The following is a 17,190-nucleotide window of genomic DNA, read 5'->3' as shown; positions in this document are numbered from 1 at the left end:
AATAATATCTAGGGTAAAGGAACGTTTAGCTCAAAATCAAATTATTTAGTAGAGTAACAATTTGTGACAACACTGTTTTATGTTACTATAGTTAATTCATAATAATACATCAAAATGATACACAAATTATGTTTACACATAAAATAGTCTATGATAATACATCTAAATTAATGAATCAACTGAAAGTAAAAACGATTTTAAATGTAAAATAAAAGAAAAAATATTTTGAATTAGTATTTTCCCTTAGTGAAGTAGTCAACTGGCCTCGAGAACTCTTGACAGTGTCTTTACTCAAAACAAATATACTCCACCAAGGAAAACAGTAAACATTGCAGATTTCCCTCGGTTTAATAGGCAGTCCAACAGCTTGTAAACATCTTATTATGAAGGAGAGCAATTTTGAAAAAAAAATCTCAGAAGTAGAGTACCGAAACCAACATTTTAAATTAGGTGTCATTTTATCACAAAGTTACAGCTGACTATATCTCCTTCCACCCCCCCCCTCCAATAAATAAGAAAGAAGAGAAAAAATTATGAGGAATAAACCAAGAAGTAAATCAAGATTTAAAACAAAGCGCTTGTTTAGAAAATATGGGTGTGATTTCAAGCATCCAGGCATATCACGTGATGAAGAAAAATCCCATTTCGGTCAACTTCCGAGAAACGGTAATTCAAAGTTTTCCTTATTTTTTTTCACGGATTGCACACACAAAAGTCAAATTTCACTGATCTACTTTCATATATAGATATATTTACCAATGGTATTTTCTGTAAATATTTTGAATTAACAAAATATTGCTAAATGCCTTTTTACCTACAACGAGTGACTGTTTTGTTTGTCAACTCAGCAATAAAGGTAAGAAAGATATTTTTGAAAATCTTTGCTGTAATCTTATTAGAGCGATTTTGAATTTGAAATCGTATCCCATCGGAATTATTTTTCATGTTCTCAGCCTCGTTGATATGACAGAAAACCCTATGTGGTGCATATCAATGAGATAAAAATAAAAATAACAGGATTCATTCACCCTCGGAAAACAGTTAAACATTAATTCTTGTTTTATTTTTATGAAAAATTACAAGAGATTGGCGTTCAATTAATCATAGTTTATTTTTGCATTGAACACTATTAATATCACGTGGACAAAAAATTGGCATTCTATATATATATATATATATTAAGTTTTATCATTTTTAAAGCTGAATGGGTGTTTTAAAAGAGATATGCCATAAGATTTTATATCAAAATCCTGTTTTGAACATTTAATTCAGTGACCAAAAAAATAATGGTAGCTTATAAAGCGCATGCTTTTGGACAAATTTTGTTCAAAATTCATTTAAAATAGTTTCACTTCTATAACGAATATATACTTTTGATAAAGTGAATACATCGAGAGAATATGAATAATCGCCTTATGATGAATCTAATAATTTAAGTATAAGTCGGCGTATAAGTTCCATATTAAAAAAGCTTAAAGTTAGTTATGGCACAATATATGAAGTAAATCAAAATAAAATAATAAAAGAATAAGTTAGCAACTGTTCTAAAATGTAAGGCAAGAAAGTAAATAAAGGAATATGTTAGAAAACAATGCAAAAGAATGAGAAAAAGAAGACTGTTAAAATCCACACGTAAGAGTAAGATCATAATAGATGCTGCAAGGCACGATCAAATATGCATAGGAGTAATGGACGCAATGGAAATGCTAGAACTGGAAGGAAGGTTGGTATACCGTACCCGCTTCATTTGGCTTCGTACAGATAACTGTGATTGAAAGATGAAAATTGTCATAATTCAAGTTTTAGATTCTCAATCTCTTTTTTTTTCCTTATAAAAAACATAAATTTAACTGCATCAATTTATAAGTTTAAAAGAATATTAAAATTGGATTGAAATTTATTGATTAAAACAAATTCTTTTAATTTAGAAAACTCAAAATTTCATATAAATCCTTCATTTAAGCTGCCCCATCTAAGACTTGTATTTCTTAAAATCCTGAACATCAACGCAAAAAGATATAGTTATATTTTACAATATTTTGGGATTATTAACATCTTGTAATACCATCAAAACCCAAATCTTCACTGTTGGCTTAAAGATAACTATCTAATCTTTTGTTATATAATTTGAAGAATTGACTCATTAACCGGATTTTGTTTAAAACTAACTCTTGTTGAGTTGATCTTATATCAATTCGATTTTGGTCAAAATGTAGATCACCAAATGTTAAACTTACTCCATGAACGGCCTGTATATGAGGTGAAGGCATGGGGGATCGTGAGCGTCTTCTGGATTTTCTTCTCTCTGGACCCAACCACGTTGGCGTACTGCATAGTGCTAAGAAATCAAAGGAACTAAACTTTGTTTCGTGATCCTGATCGTTACCACTGTGTGGCGCCGATTCCACTGTAGATCCTTCATCTGCAGGAAGAACTAGAGCAGGTGGAGGCCCTGTAACATGTTTGGAAGAACATTTTTCAAAACTTAGATGTGTTAAATGGGGTCCAATAACTAGTAATAATTAAAGCTGATTACTAGCTCCACACGAGTGAATAGACTATTAAATCTATGACACGAGAAGCTGTGTTTACTGTATAATTTGAGAATAACTAGTACATCATAGTTAGCCAAATCATCTATGGATACAGTACACTTATTGATAAAACAGTGTAACAAATTATTTTACCATGCGCTCTTTATAATTCAAAATGCTGAAAATAATAATTCAATGTCTTGCCATCTGAAATGCATGTGTCGTTATACTTTATGGGATGTATTTAATTGTACATTTAGCATTATATTACAGCTATTAAAATTGTCCATATTTCCTGCCATGCTGATATGATCTTATCTGCCAAATAAATCATTGAGAGAAATTGGGAATTAGAAAAAAAATTACCTTTTATATTTTGCTTGTCTGTTTTAGCATGAGCTGACTTCGATCGCCTTCCTTTTGTTTCCTTTTTCTCACTTTTTAATGTGTGGTCAGCATCAAATATCCCTGAAAAATAGGTTGAGTAATATGTCTATTTATTTAAAATCACCAACAGAGCTTACCCTCACGTTTCTGGATATAGATAGTATGCAGATGACGTCACTCAGGCCTTTGTTATTGTTTTTGCCATCCGCGTTTGTGAGTTGTTCTCACTAAACTGTATTAACCAGACTATAAAAGTTCATGATTACACAGAGTTTGTGTGTTGGTCCGTTATACTTCCGGATGGCAATGTTGTGAACTCCTTGGCCAAGCGCATTCTATCTATAAAGAGCATGATGTGAAAAAGGCAGAGATAATATGCCCATAAAAATGTATCACTAGGTTTTAAGTTTTCATTCGTCCTGTATGCAAAGTGAAGTATTGAGCCCTGAACAACAGAGAGTGGGATAGAACTTTTAGCTTATGCGTTAGGAGCTTCAGCAAAGAAGTTGTCAAAATTATAAATGCTTTTATAATCTATGTAGCACCATAACAAATTGTGGTAAGCATAGTTGGTGCAAGAATTAAAATTTATAGAAGCAATATTGGCCATAAATGATACGGCTGGGGTGGTTGATTTAGAAATGGGAAACTATCTTAAAGCAACCGTGCAAACGAAAGTGAACCTAGGAATCATAATCATAACAGCTGTTATTACACTGACAAAAAACGATACACATTGATTGAAAAGTTTATATATTAATGCTATGCGTTTGGGTGAAATACTCACAACATCCTCCATCCGGAAATATAACGGACCAAGACACAGAACAATAGATAGTATGCAGATGACGTCACTCAGGCCTTTGTTATTGTTTTTGCCATCCGCGTTTATGAGTAATTCTCACTTTACTATATTAACCAGACTATAAAGGTTCATGATTACACAGAGGTTTGTGTGTTGGTCCGTTATATTTCCGAATGGCAATATTGTGAACTTCTGAACCAAGCGCGTTCTATCTATAGACCAATAAATATAATTTAGTGAGAATTTCTCATAGAAATGGCTGGCTAAAAACAGTGACAAAGAGCTGATTGATAGGATTTAGTGTGAGAATTTATCATTAAAGTGTCTGTCTACAAAGAACAACAAAGAGATAAGTGACTTCAAATCATCCCATCCATATCATACTAACCTTTTTGCTGTCGTTTCCTATCCATAATCATATTAAACATTGCCGACAACTCGTCTGACTTGTTCTCTGCTACTTTCTGCTCTACAACATCTTTCTTAAGATTCATTGCTGCTGCAAGCTCATCCAGACTCTGAAAAATAAATGAGCATCAATATCGAAGTAAATTTCTCAACAGTCAGTTTGAAATGAAATCCACTTCACTACATGCTATGCCTTATCATTTATGATATTTCAATGAAAATCCAGAATAACGAGATAACTGTTAAAAAGCAAAACTTATTTTGATCCCATGTGAAAAAAAACAACATAAACAAACATAAACAAGGTCCCAAACTAAACGGCAAGTTTTTTTTTGAACGAGGTGTCATGATGACTTTTGCTAACTATTGTTTTACAAGACTGAAAGCTTCAAGCGGCTGATTTAAGCACTCTATAGCTAATATCTCATTTTGATGAGCAAGCAACTCAAAACAATAAACAATGCTATATCTACCAATGGCCATTCCCCCATAATATATCATCCATTGTATGGAGTCCTTTATATATTGACCCCAAAATATCTAACATTGCTCAAAGCATGTATTTTTTATCGCACACAATTTAGTAGAACTTATCTAGAGAGATTTCGTGACATACCTAGAGGGCGCATTTAATTTTTAGATATTATAGGCTACATAATTTAGAAGCTGACAGAAGAGCCACACTGTTCGTGTATTAACACAAGAAGTGGCAGAAAAGTTGAACATTGTGTCTTCATTAGATTAAAAAATGCATCATACTACCCAGAATAACAGGCCTCACATTGATATTACTATTCTAGACTCCTAGTACTCATTATGATCCTGCTGCTACCGCGTTCAATTTGATACAAAAGAGAAACTGTGTTGAACGGACAAGTGCTAATTCGCAGTAATATGAATTGGCTCCAGCAACAGAATTGCATACGTACGAGTCTTTGATTCAATGAATTATGTTGAAAAGGAAGGTTTGGTTGAGAACCCATAATTAGGACCTTAGAGCAATATCTGATCATGCTGAGGGTAAATTATTTATTTATAGGAGCTATCTATGGTGACGTGTCTTTTTTTCTCTCATGGAAACAACGAAATTTAGAAATTTAAAGTAGGCAGCTCTGAACTCTGGTTTCAGTAAAAACAACACATGGATATAATTGGGATGACAGTTACACATATATGTGGAGACAAGAATGTGAACTGTTTGAATAAGACTTGGTTCCATGTTAATCTTTAGTGTCAAGAATTTAAATAGAATTGAAATATTTACAGAATTTAAGATATTTTTTTATTATTAATCATCTAGCATATCTCAATGTAGCACATTACGTTAAAAATGTGACTGTAAGACATGGACTGGTTTCACGAATGTGTTTATTTTTCTTAATGAAATTCTAAATTTATGTTGTTAATAAACACAATCTAGATATTTATCATCGCTTGCAATAAACTAGCTTTTTAATTTATTTTTTAAAATATTAGTATTGATTTGATTGATTCGATTAATTCTTGGGTAAGGATAAAACAATATGTATATAAACCATAGTATATAAGAGTATCTTATAAGGGTTACAGTTATAAACGCCCGTCCTACGTATTTATATATAATAAGTGTAAACAATCAGAAAAAGGTGAGATAGCATTGAAAACATTCATTTTGAAAACAACTGAGATTAGATTACAAACTGATGAACCATTTTCATAAACTTTGTTTGGTGTCTTCATGCACAGAATGTACAAACCAAGTGCAATTGTAAAAGTAATTGTCTAAGGTCCTAGGTATACCTTGGTAATGTAAATGTTGCTGCTAGAAGCTCGAAGAAATAAATAACAATGTGAAATTGAATGTATGCTTCAATTAAAAAACGAAAACAGATAAATGGACGTTTCGGGTTTCCCCTTTATTAACAAAAAGGGTTAACCCGAAATGTCCATTTTATCTGTTTTCGTTTATTAAATTGAAGCTTACATTCAATTTCACATTGTTATTGATAGATATACATTGTGAATCTGTCTTTGGGACAACATTCGCTTCCAATTAGTGTAAAGAAAATGTTGTAGATTGGAGCATAGAAGTTCATTTCTCTAAAGCGCAATATGTTCAATGCGATTTTTATTGGTCTAATGATTGGCTAATTAGATCTGCTATATGTTTGGAAGACGTCTTCTACTTTATATCAAACAATAAAGTAGGTCCTTGAGCCTTTAAGATCCAGAGTTTATCTCGTCTTTTGTGAAGACAGTTCAACAGTAAAATTGCCTGTTACCAATATTATAGAATGCTAGACGATCGCAAAACGCTTTCTGCCAGTTCTAACAGACCTATATGTCCAATAACTGTAACAGAATAAAAACAAATTAGAGGCACATGAATTTTTGGTCAAATATGTCATTGATGCTAGTCTATCGCATAACAGTTTCTGCCAGCTCAAACAGACCCAGATATCCAATAACTGGGACAGAATTAAAATTATTGAGAGGCATATAAATAATTTGTCTAAGGTGTCATTGATACTAGTCTATCGCAAAAACCCTTTCTGTCAGATCTAACAGACCCAGATATCCAATATCTGGGAGAGAATGAATATTAATTAGAGGTACACGAATCTTTGGTTTAATATATCATTTTGTTGTAACAATGAAGCATCAGACAGTACTCCAATTTGCTAATGGTGAAAAATGGTGACTGTAAGATTATCCAAGTCAGTCTCGTTATTATTCACGAGAATTCTTAGAGTGAAATGAAAGAAAATGAGTCAAAACGGTATAGCTGGTTATCAAAATTTAAAAACCAAATTTGAAATATGAAAAGTCCAATAAAAAAGTCAATGTATCATAACAAACCATGCAAATATCATTTCTTGACAAAAAAAGTGTGAATTTAAGACTTAATGATATAATAAATCTTGCATTTTACGAACTTAAAATACGTGTCATGTTTCTCATTGGAACACAACATTACAAATGATTATAAATGCCATTAACATTGTGTTCATTCTTTGTCGAATACTAAAAATGATGAACATTTTAGGACAAAAAAAGGAACAAAAAAAAAAAAAAAAAAAAAAAAAACCCAACCCGAACACGGTCAGTCAAAGTGTATTGCTCAATTTGGACGTAATTTTCTGTGGATAGTAATATTAAGTCTTGCAATGTAAACGATACAGAAAACCAGTTAATTGTCTTTTAACTTTTAATAACAGCAGAAAAAAATGTCCAATTAATTAAGGTGTTAGCGGACTGGTAATATTGATTTATCACATAATATGCCACATTGTTGTCGATTCGAAAGAAATTATCACATTCATGCCACCTAACAAAACAAAAACAACGATTATTACTACCAAAACAAAACAAACGCGTGACTTTTTCCTTCTTTTTCATGAATAACATATTTGCTTTCAAAGTGTTTTACGATACTCATTCATTGTTATTGATGCATTTCATACTATCAAAGATATAAAGATGCAATGTGCATGTAAAATATTTGAAAAGTTATACATATTACATGACATTATAAAAGTGCTCAATCAACAGAAATTGAAAACCTGCATCTCCAAAGAGAGGACATATCTAGAATGCAAATCTTAAAATCCAATAAATTTGATTGAAAATAACAACAAAAAAATCATGCTCGCAATAGTTTTGAAATGTTTATATTAAAATTCATTCCTCACAGAAAATAATTGTTATATTTGATAAGAACGCTTATTTCTTGTTGCATGCCTTTCACAAGCATAGAAAAGTATGTAAAAGTAAATTTTGAAAAATAAGATAGAAAAACCGTCAAAGCATTCATTATGCATATCAGCAATTAAAAACAAAATAAAAAAAAAAACAAACAGAAATCAAACAATGATAAAACAATCGAGTATCTAAATTGAATTTTTAAAAACACATAGGAATATTGTATGGATGAACACCTTTAGCATTCCATCGAAACATCTGCTTGGAACACAAAATCATGAAAAAGCATCTGCTCTACTTTGACAGAGAGCAATATTTTCTCTAATCATTATAATGCATATTAATAGCAAGCTAAGTGACTAACTGATACGCTATTAAAATAATCACAGCCTGTCACTGATTAAGAAGCTTCCGTCAATCAAAATAAAACAGTAGAGAAATGACTTTGATTTTATATAATTCTTTGAAAAATTAAGTTGGCGGCAAACAAATACATTGCAAATTCCGATTAGCCGTTTAGACTTAACTCACAACTCCAAAACGCTGCATTTAATTCAACAGGAAACACGAGATCATTTTCCACAACTTTCCATTTTTTATCGTTTATAATAGGTACTGACATTGATTAAAAGTTGACTTTACTAACACTGAACGTTGCATGTGTTGTATGATACCATAATATTTGAAAAGCAGAGCAGAATGGGTAATCTGAAACAGCAGATGATTACTCAAACATCTTGCAAAATACATACGAATGCAAAAGTAAAAATAAACCATAGTAACTATTCTCAATCAGGAGAGACAAAAATTTATCAGTCACCTTTGCTAAAGTCAAATGAAATCGATAACAAGAGCACAAATTTGGCGGTGAGAATTCAAAAAAATATATATAGGGGAAGAGAATGCATCTTGGTGCCTGTCTATTATATGGAGAGCTTTGTTTTAAAAAGCAACAACTAATTATGAGAAAACAAAACCTCAGAGTACCTCCTCAATATCAATGCTTGACTGAAATAATGAAAAGAAAACATTCTAACGGTTGTTATAACGAAAAAGAAGATAACACGAGTTATAATCAAGAAATAAAATGATTATGGGAAAAGAAATGATACCTATCATGAGTGTTTTGAATGAAAAAAAAAGAAAAGAATTTAAAGAATACAAATTCAGAATAAATGTTACAAACGTAAAAAGGAAGAAATCAAATTGAAATTGCGATTGTATGGATTGTATAGTTAATATGAAAAGGCTCATTTAATATTTATTGCATTGATTTATTACAAAGCATAAATCCCAGAGTTTGGCAGATCTTTAGCTAGGAGTTTGGAAGAAAATCAGCTTTCCGTTTTTTGATATTGTAGTAAAAGATCGATTTGTTACAGTTTGGAATCAAATAATCTCACATAACAAGATCTTCTCTTAAAATAATATAGTTACAGTTCTTTGAAGTCATATAAAAGCACTTATGGAAAATTCATACATTAACTTTAAAATTCATTCTTTGGTAATTCATTGAATGAGCACAGTGACACGTGCGATCTCAAAGAGTCTTTGGTGAATCAATCATGGGTTTTCAATTCATTGCAAGAAGATTCCGAATAAAATTACAGCAAAGATAAAAAATACATACTACAAGTAACCTTCAAAATAAACAAAATGAGGGAGGGGGGGGGGGGGAGAGAAAAAAGAAAACCGATAAGAAGGAAATGATACCAAAACAAAAGAAAAACAACAACAAAAGAAAGAACAAAACAAAACAAAACAAACCAAACCAAATCACTAAAACCAAAATTTAATTGATTTGCAATGAAAGAAATAGAATGATAAAATATTAATGTACTGAATTACTGAGTAAAACTAAAAAATAAAAGAGTGAAAGAAAGAAAGAAAGAGAGAGAGAGAGAGAGAGAGAGAGAGAGAGAGAGAGAGAGAGAGAGAGAGAGAGAGAGAGAGAGAGAGAGAGAGAGAATTTCTAATGATTTTGAAAAAATAAACATCCATACAAATTAGAAATAATAATGCATTAGAAATCATACAATCGTATTATGCTTTCAGATGATCTTAAATACAAAATTGACATTTTTCTATGTTGACCAGAACAAAGAAAATGTGATTTCAGAATGATAGAAAAATTAGCCTTGAACATTTTCTGATTCCAGAAAGATGAAAGAGATCTTAACATAGTATATCATAGAGGGTATTATTATAGAGTCCTTTTAGTAAACATGTAAAGTATACTGTCATGAATGTTGTAGATGCTAGTGTTGGACAGTTGGTTTTGTAATCGAAGAAAAAATATACCTTGTGGTCTCCGTGTGCCGTGCTATTCTTATGGAAAATTAATATCGTCTAACACAATGGAAAAGAATTTACAAAAAGTTGTACTGTAAATTTTATTATGTCATAATTTGAACTGGATCACAAAAAAAAAAAAAAGAAAAAAAAAAGAAAAGAGATCGAGACACGGCTAATCATTCTCTAATATTTACAATGAATCTCCTAGTAAACGATCTCAACGTTCAAAAACAAATTAACCCTTCTTGTGTCGTAACGTCAATATTATTGTTTTCACGGATAAGACCGGTTTTATGGATATACTGATCAAATTATATTCAGACGCCAGTGTTAATTCGTTACCATACATGTTTCATACTAAATGATATAGAATTGTTATTAAGAGTGAATTGCTTTCTTAACGTAACTTCTACTCAGCCCTATATTATTATAATATGACTGGATGTCGTTCACGATTTTATATTCAACAAAATAAATTGTCATTGTAAAAGCATGTGTTAGTGCCCAATGCATGAAATGCCCTTGGTCCCATAATGATAATATAAAGTAAATAAAAAGATAATTGTTAATGTAAAAGCAGCTGGTATTACCTCTTCTTCTTCTGTACTAGACAAAGACTCCTGAACAATAAAATGATTGAAGAGGGAAAAAGTCAAAAGTTCAAAATTATGGCAGATTTGGAGATTTCAAGAATGATAACAACAAAGCAAATCAAATAGAATGGTGAGAATCCCTAATGAAAACTCCAAATTCAGATGTTAGCTGTATGTAGTTGCTGGAAAATCATGGTCCTGAATTTTTAACAAATACAAGAAAAACATTTAAGATAAATGAAAGACTGACAATCAATAAAGTTTGAGCAAAATACAAACACGATTCATATTTAATATGGGAAACAGAAAACTGAAACTTCACAAATACAGCACAATCACGCGTACGCAAATTTGAATGGATTTCTGTCAAGACTGAATTCGGTCTGTCTTTTTGAAAAAAAATATTTACTATTAAATGTTGAGTGTGATACAGCCTGGAAAGGTAGAAATGTCAGGTATATTCTTTCATATAATGCTTTGTTTGAACGTATAAAATCTTTTGTAAGAAACCATGCCATCATCATCATCATCATCATCATCATCATCATCATCATCATCATCATCATCATCATCATCTTCTTCTTCTTCTTCTTCTTCTTCTTCTTCTTCTTCTTCTTCTTCTTCTTCTTCTTCTCCCCCTCCTCCTCCTCCTCCTCCTCCTCCTCCTCCTCCTCCTCCTCCTCTTATTATTATTATTATTACAGTACACTTCGGTTGCAATAAGGTTGACGGGACTAAATGTTTGTTATAACCGAGGTTTCGTTGAATCCGAGCTGTCTCTTTTGACACTGATATACAAGAACTCCATGTAAGAAAATAAATGGATTACCCCCCCCCCCGCTCCTCCTCCCCCTACTTCCTTTGCCATATTGCCCCTCAAGCTCCTCAGTATTAGTCAATGGCACTTAATTCAAATCTCTTAGGATTTGCGTTAACCAATTCTCGACCGATTAGCCTTCTCCTTACTACCACCTACAGAAAAATCTTCACATTTGTTACGACACAATATATCTACATATTTTCTTATTCATCTTTAAATTGTACATCACAATGATCTTTGTTTAATTAATAAGAACATAAAGTTGCTTTGTAGAGAGATTGTTTGACTTTTAAAAATTCATTTTCTGCTGGGTAACCGTGCGATTTTTTGGAAAATATTGAAAATGATTGGTCAGGTAAGGAGAGAGTTAAAGGGTTAAGATTTATGGTTCATAATCTTCCCGCTTCACTATTTACATCCACCCTCTCCCATATCGTCTCAGAAATGTAATTTCTCCCTCACATTGGTCTAATTAATTGTCCTTCACACCCCACCGCTCTTTATTATTATTATTATTATTATTATTATTATTATTATTATTATTATTATTATTATTATTATTATTATTATATTATTATTATTATTATTATTATTATTATCATTATTATTAAAAATATTATTATTATTATTATTATTATTATTATTATTATTATTATTATTATTATTAGTAGTAGTAGTAGTAGTAGAATCATCATCATCATCATCATCATCATCATCATCTTCTGCTTCTTTTGCTTCTTCTTCTTCTTCTTACTTCTCTTCATCTTCCTCGTGAAAAATCCTGTAAAGACTAGCTAATGATATGAACAATAGCCACATACTTAATTTTCTGGGCTGATCTATCTTATATTTAATGTTATAATGCAGTTACTTTCGTGCTATTGAAACACACGATAAAATATACAAAATTTATATAATCTTCATCATAATCATAATATGCATACTATATCAAATAGATCCATAATCCCCTCCCCCTCCTCCCCCCCCCCCCCAAATTAATACCCCAAGCAAAGCAACAACGCTCACCCCCCCCCCCCCCCCCCCCCGTCCTTCCAAACACACAGTAAACTGAATACCTGACGCTCCTATCTTTACTGTTATTTGAATTTTGTATATGCCTTATCGTGGAATGAATTGGAAAAACAACCTTTCATGTTTATTCATAAAACACAAAAATAATGACATTTCTGTACAATATCTGCTGAATGAAAATAAATGACAACATAGCTACAAGCAAAGAAATGTCTTATCCAAAACGTTACAGAAATGAGCTCTAAATGCTAGCTCTATAAAGATAATAAATGTTTAAAATATATAAAGCAATTTTAGCAGCTATAAAGAAGAAATAGAAAAACTGCTGTAGCTCGATGCACAAATTAAAATATAAAGATAATCGATGTAACAAAGAGGTTGAAAAAAAAACCTCCTCATGTTCTAGCCATCACATGGAATAAAAAAAATACTGCTGATCGGACGATTTTGATGATCGGAAAGATGATAATGCCGATGACGATGACTGTGATTTGTAAGTTGATAATTCTAAAAACAGTAACACTGAAACATCCAATAGCAATAATATTCAAGGAAGACCAATTCTTCTCCATTAAAATATATCTGGTCATCGCAACAGCAATAGTAATAACCGCTGGCTACTGACAAAATATAATTTTCATTTTCACCAGAAAACTTTTGCTGAACTTTGAAACTTGTCGTTATATCAGTTGTCATTTTAATCCATCAATATTTGAAGGAAAGTTTTCTTGACAAAATGAAAGTGTATGTTTTATCAGCACGAAGCAGATTAGCATTGAATCGTTAGGTGTGTAATGTAAACACTTTGTGAAAATGTGACAAAATTATCGAGATTGTGTAGCACACGGTGAAGCAAACGAATCTTCAATGCGTGATCATTAAATAGAGCACTGCAGTGATTATTTACAACTTAAATCTTTGTGTACCCGACATAATTAAGCTCTGTTTCTACACATTCACATATTCGTGGCCTATTTAGTATAAAGTTTTGTACCTTTATGACGTCACCCTATTCTTCTCTCAATGGTTGCATAAAAAAAGTCTTAAAGTCTTATATGTTTTTTTTTATGCATTTGATATAATCCGATAAAATAAAAACTCACGGCGAAACATGGTTGTTTAAAAAGAATCATACAGCTTACCCGACCTTTATTTTATTCAAGCATTGTTTCTATATTATTAACTATGCAAAACACAGATCAAGCATCATAATAGAAACATAAATAAGACTGAAATTTACACTAGATTCTATTTATATTCAAATTTACACTCGATTCTCACCTGCATCTTCATCGCTCTGTCTTTTGGGAAGCTTTGAAATGGGAAGAAAGGCACCTTTGCATTTTCTGTCAGCCAGGAATGGATTTCCATGTCTAACAAAGGCAAACGAAGACTAGGAGAAGGCTCTAGTAGTTTCTTTAGCAAGTCTTTGCATTCTGGGTAAAAATGATGAATGGAGTTGGGGAAAGTCAATCTCTGCTTCACAATGACGAAATTAAAATAAAAACCGTTATTTAATTATCAAAGAATAGTTTAACTCATATTATTTCAATTGCCTATAAAGCTTGTCAAATTGTTAAACCTGCTACTTCTAAAAAAGTCATTGTGTATCAGATTTTGCAGTGCTGCACTCCGGTTGACGACTGGGTGATGTTGTTCATGATGATGATGATGATGATGATGATGATGATGATGATGATGGTAATGATTGGCAAATGACACTACCGGAAGAAAGATGAGCCATTTCTGTCATGTGTGTGGCTCCCAACCCTTTTTCCATCTGCTGTACCAGCTTCTGTCTCCGGTACTGGTCTGTGTAAAGAGTGGTAAAGGGTAGCTTTCCAACCAACATGGTGTACATCGTTATCCCCCTGTGAATATAAAAGTCACTAAATCAAAATATGAAGTGAAAAACACACGAGCAAGTTGTTACGAACAGAAAAGAAGTGACATATACATTTTAACAAAATGAGGAAAACCACTTGTAGTAGTTGTAGTAGTAGTAGTAGTAGCAGTAGTAGTAGTAGTAGTAGTAGTAGTAGTAGTAGTAGTAGTAGTAGTAGTAGTAGTAGTTGTTGTCGTCGTCGACATCGTCGTAGTTGTCGTCGTCGTCGTCGTCGTCGTAGTAGTAGTAGTAGTAGTAGTAGTAGTAGTAGTAGTAGTAGTAGTAGAAGAAGAAGAAGAAGAAGAAGAAGAAGAAGAAGAAGAAGAAGAAGAAGAAGAAGAAGAAGAAGAAGAAGAAGAAGAAGAAGAAGAAGAAGAAGAAGGACGAGAAATAGGACGAGAAATAGGAGGAGGAGGAAGAGTACTACTCACATGCTCCATATATCAATTTCGACACCGTATTTCTCCCCCGCCGTAAACAGTTCAGGTGCGGCATACTCGGGAGATCCACAATGTGTCTTCATCAACTCATCTTTGGAAAACGTGTTGCTAAGGCCAAAATCTGGAAGAGGTGGGAAAAATAAAATATTAACGATGACTCTGGAAACGTTGACTTTATGACAATGTCAAAGTTGGAGGAGGCAAGTAACATAACAAAGATTAATTTAAGGAAGGGGAGGGGGGTGGGGGGCGGGACAAAAAAACCAAACAAATCATACAAATTATTGGCCTCAATTGATTTCTTTTATTCAAACATGAAATTGAAAATTAAAAAGGAGTCATTTCTTAGATTAAAGGTAATTTGGCAGATAAATTGTGTCAAATCACCACCATCAACCAAACAAGCGAAAGAGTAATCTCTATGTTTCAGAAAAGAACTTATGCTAGGGGATGAACAATAGACACAACAGGGGAAACAATTCTTAACAGTCTATTGTTATTTCAAGATTACTCCCCTTTGATTAGAAAAAAGAAAAAGTAGAGGCTATGTCGAACAGGGTGCTGTCATAGAGAAGGGAAAACGGTCTTCAAAAACAATGATTTTTTTTTCTCTAAAAGGGTTCATTCTCTTTTTTTCCAATATATCTGATGTGCGATCATTACAGTCATGAAACTGAAACAATTTAACATTTATGAGTCATGACACTGAGGTATATTATAATCATTCATGAATAAAATGGATAAACAATAGTTTGTATAACGGAATGTCAGTTTGGTTGAAGGCCTGCCTATTTATTTATAAACACATCTGGTTTGTGCATCTATGTTTATATGTGTTGTAACGAAATGTTATCGTTTTGTACATTGATTTACTTCTCTCTCTCTCTCTCTCTCTCTCTCTCTCTCTCTCTCTCTCTCTCTCTATGTGTGTGTGTGCTTCTGTGTCTCTGTGTTTGTATGTGAATCTACGTAAAATATATGGCCTAATAGCTTTCTTTTCATATAAAAAAATGCTTAGAAAAAACCCCAGAAAAAAACAACAAAAACAAACAAACAAACAAAGCAACAACAAAAAAGTAATAATTACAACAACAAATGAGACAAAAGAAAACAAAAATTAACCAACGGAAACAAAAATCCAGGAACGAAAAAAAGCAAAGTAAAAAGAAATATGAACACTGCAAACAAATTAATGTCAAAAGACAATCAGAATGAAGATTCGATCGGTTGGAAAATAGTGGTGCAATCGTATACAGGTGCTCTAGATAATTTGACACAAGCATGGTTAGCTATTAATGAATACACGAATTGCAAAGAGAGAGAGAGAGAGAGAGAGAGAGAGAGAGAGAGAGAGAGAGAGAGAGAGAGAGAGAGAGAGAGAGAGAGAGTGAGTGAGTGAGAGACAGGCAGACATAGAGAGAAAGAAGGGTGAGGAGGAGGATGAAAAACAGTTTATCGATAATATTGCCTTGACATTTTAATGTGAAATGTCAAAGATATTATGTTTACCTTTCCAAAACAACTTCATTCTATAACGACTTCCGAATAACTAATAGTTGCTAGGCTGTTAATATGTCCACTGTTGATATTGGGTGACAATAATGAAAATGTTGCTACTTGAAGCTCGAAGGGAAAAAAAAGATAAGTATTGAAATGTATGCTCCAATTTATTAAACGAAGACAGATACCGTGGACGTTTCGGGTTTCTCCTTTATCAACAAAACACGACGAATCGTGTCTTCGTTATCGTCTTATGTTGATAAATTGGAAGCATGAAACGTCCACAGTATCTGTCTCCGTTTAATAAATTTAAGCTTACATTTCAATACTTATCGTTATTTTTGGGTGACAATAGCATGCCTTCTTTATCTTCCTCCCCCTTCTTCAACGACTTTCTAATAACTAATAGTTGCTAGGCTGTTAATGTGTCCGTTGTTGATATTTGGTGACAACAACACGACTTCGCTATCTTCCTCCTCCTTTCTCTGACCTTCCTTGTCCTAATTGCACTGTTCCTCTTCCTTCCCCTCTTCATCCTCTTCCCTTTTCTCCTATTGTCCCTTAAAAAAAATTCTACCTCGCTATTCCATCCACTTCTAATTATTCTTATCTGCCTTCTCTTCTTTCCTCCTCATCTACCCCATTTCTCCTCTCCAATATCATCATAAACACCATTAAAATCATTTCACCACTCTCATTACCAGTGAAAATTCTACCCATGTTTTCTCCTCTCCTCCTTCCTTTCCTCTTCCTTCTGCTCCGACTCCTCTTCCTTCTCATCATCATCATAATCATCATCATCATCATCAT

The 17,190-nt window shown here is 32.6% G+C and overlaps 1 protein-coding gene across 3 annotated transcripts in view; it reads right to left on the bottom strand.

The window, feature by feature from the left end:
• The window catches only part of LOC144962952 (uncharacterized), a 217,484-nt gene that overhangs the window by 25,324 nt on the left and 174,970 nt on the right, over nucleotides 1-17,190 (bottom strand). Inside the window, exons 5-13 of one of the 3 annotated variants that reach the window (XM_078896403.1) lie at nucleotides 14,872-15,001; nucleotides 14,281-14,426; nucleotides 13,837-13,991; nucleotides 10,701-10,730; nucleotides 8,803-8,823; nucleotides 4,115-4,244; nucleotides 2,901-3,002; nucleotides 2,238-2,452; nucleotides 1,739-1,765 (exon numbers count right to left, since the gene is read on the bottom strand). In XM_078896403.1, coding sequence (XP_078752529.1) covers nucleotides 1,739-1,765; nucleotides 2,238-2,452; nucleotides 2,901-3,002; nucleotides 4,115-4,244; nucleotides 8,803-8,823; nucleotides 10,701-10,730; nucleotides 13,837-13,991; nucleotides 14,281-14,426; nucleotides 14,872-15,001 — 956 coding nt within the window. The remainder of the gene's footprint in view (nucleotides 1-1,738; nucleotides 1,766-2,237; nucleotides 2,453-2,900; nucleotides 3,003-4,114; nucleotides 4,245-8,802; nucleotides 8,824-10,700; nucleotides 10,731-13,836; nucleotides 13,992-14,280; nucleotides 14,427-14,871; nucleotides 15,002-17,190) is intronic. The other 2 variants (XM_078896405.1, XR_013643545.1) reach the window with 2 other exon arrangements.

The sequence above is a fragment of the Berghia stephanieae genome, chromosome 1 (assembly GCF_034508935.2).
Source record: "Berghia stephanieae isolate SIO BIC M18660-M18661 chromosome 1, UCSD_Bste_1.3, whole genome shotgun sequence".
In the NCBI taxonomy this organism is placed as follows: Eukaryota; Metazoa; Mollusca; class Gastropoda; order Nudibranchia; family Aeolidiidae; genus Berghia; species Berghia stephanieae.
Note: the sequence above shows the minus strand (reverse complement) of the source record. Positions and strands in the feature narration are given on the sequence as shown.